Source organism: Olea europaea, chromosome 17 (assembly GCF_002742605.1).
Source record: "Olea europaea var. sylvestris chromosome 17, O_europaea_v1, whole genome shotgun sequence".
Taxonomy (NCBI): Eukaryota; Viridiplantae; Streptophyta; class Magnoliopsida; order Lamiales; family Oleaceae; genus Olea; species Olea europaea.
The window spans coordinates 5,091,718-5,100,718 of NC_036253.1; the positions used below are offsets into that span (position 1 = coordinate 5,091,718).

The window sequence follows — 9,001 nt, forward strand, 5'->3', positions numbered from 1 at the left end:
TTTTTTTTTATTTTTTTTAACTAATTTGATTGTATTCCATAATGAAATTACTATGGCGTTAAACATAGTTCAAAACTAGATATTATCAGTCATTTCATATATTATCCTATTCTTTTCCTACCATTCTCAATTAATAAACAGGCCAAAACGCCAAAAAAAAAAAACTAATCATTTCTAATATTAATTATGATGAAGTGTGACATTTTTTTATATTATTTTCCTTGGCTTCATTAAGCCTATAGATTGAAAAGGGCAATTGTAACAACCCTTGATTAAGACTAAAATGACTTATGGAGTTCTAACAAACCCTCAAAATCCTTATCATGTGATGGTCTTTTTTACTTGTTTATGCAAAGGCATGGGTTATAAGGGGGAAGTTGATAATTATCAATCATTTTGAAATGAGTCTTTAAGAATAGTAATATCTTGATCGAGATATAAAAATTGTCGTTTTCATGATCATTGTTCTATCCATGATCATTGTCTTACTGTCTTAATCGATCGACACCCAAATTTCGATTCATCCCTCATTGCTAATTCTGCTGACCAAAAATGGCTCACATGAAGCTCTTGATTCCATGGCATGACTCAACAAAGCAATTATTCCTTCCTACCTATTTAAAGTTTGACAATGGGCTGATGGCGTTGCACCTTCGATGCCTCTAATCATTGTTTGTTCCCAACAGAACTCTCACCGAGCTTCAAACTATTCTAGGAGAAACTTCAGAGGAAACCAACCATTAGGTGTTAAAAGACAATTCAAGTAATGAAAATAGAATTAATTATTATTCCTATTAAATGACCATAAAGAATGGACCTCGAAATAAGACAATGACAGCCAAACTCCCTTCAAGTTTTAAGGCTTGTTCAGCAGTGATTTTGAGAATTGATTTTTTGATCGTTAGAGAAAAAAGTAGATCTACCTATAAGTGAAGAAGTAAAAATGACTGCTGAAATAATGAAATAACGGTAAAAAAATAATTGATATTTTGGGGAGAAAAATCAATAGTGAATATGTTCTTATTGCCCTGTGCTCTATTAATTCATTGAGAGAGAGAGAGAGAGAGAGAGAGAGAGAGAGAGAGTACAATTTTTTCTTTAATCCGATCAACAGGAAAATGGGGCGAAAAACTGTGAGAACTTCGGATGCAAGGCAAGTACATAGTTTGGACCAATCAAAAGTAAAATGTATAGATACTTGTATTCAAAGATAACATTTGTCAAAATTTAAAAAGCTAAAAGGAAAATGTAAAACGAAATACAGACAAACCCAACTTGTCAAAATTCTCCTCAATTATGCTACCATAAAAGGCCTTCACAACTGTCCGATATGATATTTTCAATCATGTTTTCTTCAAAAAATCCACAATCTTGTAAACTATGCAACCATGGTTGATTATAGTCCCACTCCGAATATTCTCCGAGCACGAAATCATCGTCATAACTCGGTCCTAGACTCGGCAGCTCGACTATCTGACTCAGCTCCTCTTGGTTTTGCACCTCTTCATTAAACGTCATCACATCTTCTGACGATGAATTTACCAAGGATGAGGACGAAGACGATGTGCAGAGATTGTCCATGTTGGCAGCCTTGGTGGCAGCGGCCTGGACATCACGTGGAGACGAAGTGGCGGGGCGAGGCAACAAGTGGGATATCTCTGGAAAATTTAGAATGGCAGCGCCACCCTTGATGGCGATGGCGGCGACATCGTGCGCTCTGGCCGCCATTTCCGCTGTAGCGAAAGTCCCGAGCCAGATCCGAGACTTCTTCTTTGGCTCTCGGATCTCCGATACCCATTTTCCCCATGCCCGAATTCGCACTCCTCTGTAAACTGGATGCTTGCTATTAGCATTACTACTATCACTGCTTTTCCTTCTCTTAATGCCATCATTCGTCCGATTCAACTCACCGTCGTTGCTTCGCTTTTGCCGGTGTTTCGGGTTCTTTAGAGAGATTGAGCTACTCCGCCTAGTTTCCAAGTTTGGTGCCTCAGCCATGGTGAAAAAAGGGTTCGAGGCTTGATGAGAATTGATGGATCAGAGTGTAAATTTGTTAAAATTATATGAAAATACTATAGAGATCAGAGAAAGAGTTGAATGACAAGAGAGCGGTAGGTGTTTTTATATATAATAAATGGAAGTGTAATTGAAATTTTTACATGTGTTTTCGGTGTGCAATGTGTGTTTAGGTAATTGGTGTGTATAAATAGAGGGAGAGACAGACCCGACACAGATGACCCCAGCCTTTTACCCATCATTCATGATGACCTTGCACAACTAATATACATTAAAAATCAAAGGTTGAACCCAACCTTGAAGTCACCCATCGCCCCATCTCTAGAGTTTTGTGAAGAAAGTAAATTGTTGAATGTGTCCCAACAGGTCAGGGAACAAGAATTGTCTGTACATTACGCCTACAAGGAATCCAATTCCATGTCTCAGGAATCGAACCCCCACACTGCGACTGTTAGCAAGGTGTGAGATAATCTCACTCTTGTCTTTTGTACTACTGGACTATGCCCAAAGGCTAATATACATTAAAAATCGGTGAGCGGTGAGCGTGTCAATCCAGAAAGTATGAGAAGTCAAGATAAATTTTGAGGTGAACTGGCCGACTTTTTGATTGGTTTAAATGATTTTTAAGATTCTTAGGTATAAATATCCTGTCCAAATTGTCAAAATATTGTGCTCAAACAAATTGGTTAACAAAATTTATTTCTCGATTGCCTTCTAGTTGTCCAACGAATCGATGAATCATGTCCGATTTTCAAAATATTGAGCACAAGAAGATAATGTATAGAAGTCTATACAATTCGAGTAATGAATAACTATTCAAATTATTTTATCGAGTTAATAGTATTTATTATTGTTCAATTGACTATAATATGTCACATATTTAAAGATGACAATATACATGATTTTCTAGTAAGTCTGATGAGGATAGACTGCATTGTACATTCTTGAATGTTACCTGTTTAGTAACACATGAAATTACATTTGGTGCAATAAATTTTGAAAAACGAAAATTTGAAGTCTAAAGTGCGTTTGATTTGCTGTTTTCAACCTATCTTCAATTTTCAATTTTATAAAATATTGAAAACGTGTTTGCTCTAATATTTTTGAAAATGCATTTTCAAAAATAATGTCAAAATTATAATATAAAACACAAAAAGAAATTTTGACATGACGTTTCAAGCGTTTTTAATAAAAATTCTAAAAACACTCAAAACATGAACAAATGTTTGAATAAAAATTAATTTAAAAAATAAAATTTTAGAAATTTTTAAAATTAAAATTCAAAAAAACTAAATTTAAAAAATAAAAAAATTTTGAAAAAAAATTAATTCCAAAATTCAAAAAAAAATTAAAAACAAATTATAAAACATTCTAGAAAAATAAAAATATTAAAAATTAAAATAGTTCAAGCTCTAAATGATTATTTACATAAAAAATTTAAAAAATATATTTAAGAGTACAAATAAAAATATTTGCAATTCACATAATTAATTTTTATTTTTGTTTTACTTTTGTGGTCAGAAAAATATTGTAAGATTGATCAATAACTTTAAAATGTATATATTACTCGATAATATATTAACATAAAATTGTTATATTTTTACTAATTAATCTTTTTCAAAATTTCAAAATCAAATGTATTTTCTAAATTTTTGTTTTGAGAAATAAATTTTCAAATAAAAAACCAAACGTATTTTTAGCAATCTCAAAACAAACCCTGAAAATAAAAAATTGAAAACGAACTCAAACTAAAACTTGAAATTGAAACACAAACCAAAATCCTTATTTTTTTTATATCTTCATTGTAGTGAGATTTTTTTTGAATTTTATAATCAAATAACGTGATAATTCAATTCTAATACGTTGTAGGTGGATCCTCCTATGTTTTTGTCAAATTGATAATGTGAATCACTCATCGGTTCGAGCGAGCTGATTCGTGAACTTGTTGGCTTGATAATCAACTTGTCAAATACTGAGAAATATGCATTTTTTTGTTAAAAAAATGATAAATTTATGGAGAGTCGCTAGGCTCAACTCACCTCAACAGTGAACGAGCAAGTGAGACGAGTCAAGCCGAACTTTCATGGATTGAGTTGACGACTCAACTCGTCCCATATAAGACCTCTGATCATGTGTCTATATATAGGTGAACTTATTAAGAAATAATAATTGTAAATTTCTTTTACTATGAAATGACAGATTTCATGTGTAGATAATTAGTACCTGTTTGATACCCATTAGTTTATTTTATGATTTGCTACATGATCATTTTTAAATGTACATTCACACACACACACACACATATATACCAAATTTATTTTCATATTTTTAACCATACATTCTCCTAAAAATTATTATTCAAAATTTTTTCTACAATAATGATTGTCAAATAGGCTCTCAATGTGATTCAAGTTAATATACCACCAATGCGATTGGAATGGGTTCCTATCCTTAGTTTTGGAATTGATGCTTCCTCAAGAATTTCTCTACATTCTTCGTGCTTCTCTCTCTCTATATATATATATATATATAACATTGTTTATATTCGATATGCGTGAAATGGAAGAATGAGTGTAACATTGATATTTATTTAAATATTTTGCTTTATTGTGAAAACATTGTTTATATTCAATATGCGTGAAATGGAATGAGTGTAACATTTGATATTTATTTAAATATTTTGCTTTATTGTAACATACGATTTCAGGGATTTTCATAAGAAAGCTTAAACAATAAACATGTGCTGCATATTATTAATTAATTATTTGAAAAAATTAGGAATGGGCTCCACAACTTTTTTTGATAACAATCTTTTAACTCCATAACGGTTAACATGAGATTTTAAATTCACCAAATTACTAAATTCTTTGAATCTTGATCCTTTACGTGATGGACACAGTCAGTATCGACGTTAAAATTGCAGATGATAAAAGTCAATCACAAAAGAGTTATCTACAATTTTAACGTTTACATGAATTATTTTCATTATGTGAAAAACTAGATTCACAAGCCAAAATTATTATTTTAAAAAGTGAAAATCCAAAATCACCCTAGTCCCTTTAATTGTTTTCTGTAGACCAATGATTGCTTGAAATTGATTTGATGGAGAGGGTCCCTCCTTTATCCTCTATATTGGACGTGTTTGCATTTAAACCAGTTGTATATGTTGACTGTGAGTTGGAATGTACCATAAGTACGTACCATACAAACTAGCTGTCGTTTGTCACTGAAAATTAAATTTCACTAAAGTGCTAGGACCCTGTATAATGTTATACATGTCCACGAGTCACATTGTCTTCTCATAATAAACGCGTCTTACTTTAAAAAAAAAAAAAAAAAGAAGGAATTTTCTCCTATCATATCGTACCTTGACACGTTTTGTGTTTCCATACAGTCTAGATGATGATGATTATTATTATTATTATTATTATTATTATAATAATAGTACTTACCTTATTGCCATATTAGGCTACTGCATGTAATAATAATGTCCATAGGATTCAATTTTTATCCATGAATAGGCATTTAAGATCCCAGGTTTTTAAACCCTCCAACAAAAACTTTTCCCCGTTGAGATAATTGAATTTACTGCTCTGCTTCATATTTATGGCACTATTAATAGATTATAACATTGTACATTTACTTGTATTAGATGCTAAATCAAAGCCCTCGATGAGCTCTCAAATGACAAAAACGTCCATGCATAACTTTGAGGAATACACTAATCTTGTGGATAATATATCCGAGTATTTATCGTGCTATACCCATGACCAATATGAGCTCGAAACTTCATTCGTAACTCTCGAAATTATGTGTGGACGATAATATAATAATATAGTTACCAAGATTTTTTAAAACTAAAAGTCACATAAATATTATAATTTTAAAAAATGAAATCCAAAATCATATTGGTCGTTAGAAAGATTGACCCTAGTTTTCCATTTAATTTTTATATCGAGATTAAGGGTTAAATCCAACAATGACCACCTAACTTTATACTTTGTCTCGTCATGGTCAATCAATTTGATTTTGTTTCATCATGGCACTCAACTTTATACTTAGTGTCATCATGGCCACTCAATTTGATTTTATTTCACCATGGCCACCTAATTTCATATAATATTTCACCATGTTCACCTAACTTCTTTTCACCATTTTCACTAATTTTAATGTGAGTAAAATGGTAACTTTGCATTAAAAAATAATAATAATAATTTTAACTTTTTTAAAAAATTAAGTTTTAATTTTATTTTTTTAAGTAACGTTTCTTTAAAATAAGTTTTATTTTATTCTTGAAGTATTTTTTTTAAATAGATTTTTTTATTTTTAAATTTTTTTTATATATAATGAAAAGTTACCCCTTTTAAAATTAGTAAAAAAATGTTAAAAGAAGTTGAATAGTAATGGTTAAAACATCATATGAAACTCACTATAAAGTTGGGTGGCCATAAAAAATTAAAAAAAATTAAAAAAATAATAAAATTAGATAATCATGATGAAATAAAGTATAAAGTTTAGTGTTCATCAATAAATTTGAACCCTAAACTAATTGTTGCATGAAATTAATTTGATGAGGAGGACGCATGCTTGCATTTAAACCAGAGATATATGTGAGTAGGAATGTATGTACCAGTATACCACGCAAATAAGCTGTTGACTGGGACAGAAAAATAAATTTGACCAGAGTCCATAGCAAGGTAGATGATATAATGGATAAAATGCTTTGCATGCCTGGAGATAAATTGTCGTCTAGTAATAAATGCGTTTTACCTTTTTTTTTTTTTTTTTTAATAAAAAAAATAGAATTTCTCGCCTTTGCCTTTAACACATGGTGTCTTTCCAAGCTGTAATAATAACAATAATAATTATGAATATGATTAGGTAGTGGACCCTGCTATACGTCTAGAGATGTCAAACGAATCGCGCGACTCGTTGGCTCGGCCGCTTCTGCTCAGCTCGACCCGGCCCACGAGCTCGTGATTCGTGAACTCATAAGCTCGTAAGTTAAAGGGCCAAGCCGAGCGCCATCCCCATATACGTCCAAGCAGGCTCGGTCCTGGGGCCTCTGCCTCAGGCCCAAGACCATTAGTGGCCTTTTTTTTTTTTTTTTTTAAACAAGGTGAGCAGACCTAAAATAAGGTGAGTCGGCCCAAGACTAATTATCCAACAACAACACAACATCCTTAAATCCCACAACAAAACAACATTCTTAATACACCTTTGAATTTTGTCGTTGGGGGGCCTAATTTTCATCATTCGCCTCAGGCCCCATCAAACATAGGATCGGCTCTGCGTCCAGGGCGCCATTTACGATAATAGCCCCGGACAAGTATTTTTATCCTTTTAAGTAGTAGTATTATCCTACACAAAAAAGAAATTGTACTCTCGTTATAATTAGTTCAGTTCACTTAAAGCTTAGGAATATTAAATGGGCTGAAACAAGTTGTTCGACTTGTCACCATCAAAATTGGCTTGACCTTTAAGGTAAGTTGAGCATGAGCCAGTTTATTTCATCGAAACGTTGCTCGACTTGCCCCCACAAACTCGTCCCTTGATGGGTCATCAATTTGTTTATTTTTTTATTTTGCTAAAATTTCATTTACACTCTATTATGGTCGGCTCGCACAAGAAACTCAGTACACAGCTCGCCAGTGGAATGAGGCGAGTTGACGAATCCTGCCTTAACAGCCCTGGTTAAGTTTGATTGATGAATACACCTTATTGCCATATTAGTCTACAGCGCATGGACTAAATATAATGTTCATGGGATTCAATTTTTATCCATGTTTTAGGCTTTTAAGATGTCTGTTGATAAGTCAATTTAATGCTCTAGATATTATTTATGGATCTTGTTGATACATAAAAATTCAGCCCAAATCGAACGGTGAAACGGAGTTTTTCAAAGTTACGTAGTAGGGAAGCAAAGAGATAAACAGTAAATTGTGGGAGAGAAACGCGAAAAAATGAGGCGTGATTTAATGGTGCAGTGAGATGGCGTATTTGTGGGTTATAAGGGTTTGCAAAACGCCGCACCTTTTCAAAATTATGGAAGAAAACAATGATTGAAATTTTTGGGAATTTCGAATGTTGCTGGAAACACAAAAGTGAATATGGCAAAATTTAATAATTGGTATTAATTCTGCCATATTGGGGAGTAATTGTTGACATATAAAAATTCAGCCCAAATCGAACGGCCCAAGGAATGAAGCCCAATTGGAGGATCCCTAAATCAGATAGCCCAAAGAATAAAGCCCAATCAGACGATTCAGGATGAAGGCCCAAATAGGGAGGCCCGTGAACGCGGTAACACTATCGCCCAAACTTGCAAGTCGCCCAGGATTTGAGCGAATGGAATGCCATGCAGTCGCCCAGAGCTTCTACTCTATTCTCGCCCAAACTTTCGAGTCACCCAAGAATTTAACAAACATGAAGTGTTATGGTTATCAAGAAGCGCAATTATCAAAGCAGTTATTAAGCAGCCTCATCACGTTTTACGATTCAAAGAATTCAATTGAAGACGGTTGAACGACAAAGAGTAATGACAGCAGTTAACAAAGACGTTCCATGCAAAGTTGGCCATTACGAGGAAAGTGAGCAGTTATAGAATGATCAAGCAGTTTTTAGGCGGTTGATCACAAAGAGATCATCAAAGGAGTATAAAAGGAAGAAAAGACATAGAGCGAAGACCAAATCAAAAACTCTCGAACAGAGAAGATGTAATTTTAAATTTCTTAGTTTAAATTTAAACACTTCTTTCAGTAACTCATGTGCTTGCGCCCCTTGGAGGCATTCTGTTTTTAGTTTCCGATTGTAAAGTCATAGCCAATAAAGAACACCCCTTTTTGGGACTTTGTCTCAAGAGGTTTGTCCCATATACAATCGTCTGATCCCTTTTTAATTGTTAGCGACGAACCCGCGCGAAACAATTTGGCACACCCAGTGGGACAGTGGTGTTTGGTGTTGAAAATACAAAAGGTGAAACAAT

The 9,001-nt window shown here is 33.2% G+C and overlaps 1 protein-coding gene across 1 annotated transcript; it reads right to left on the bottom strand.

Moving 5' to 3' along the window:
• Window positions 1–1,009: 1,009 nt before the first annotated feature.
• Window positions 1,010–2,174, bottom strand: LOC111366136 (ethylene-responsive transcription factor TINY-like). The gene has a single exon (XM_022986817.1). It carries the CDS (start codon window positions 1,996–1,998, stop codon window positions 1,300–1,302), a length of 699 nt encoding a protein of 232 aa, XP_022842585.1. The 5' UTR covers window positions 1,999–2,174; the 3' UTR covers window positions 1,010–1,299.
• Window positions 2,175–9,001: the final 6,827 nt, after the last annotated feature.

Excerpts from the sequence above, each read along its gene's own strand:
- LOC111366136 (XM_022986817.1), bottom strand. The coding sequence starts at position 1,998 with ATGGCTGAGGCACCAAACTTGGAAACTAGGCGGAGTAGCTCAATCTCT.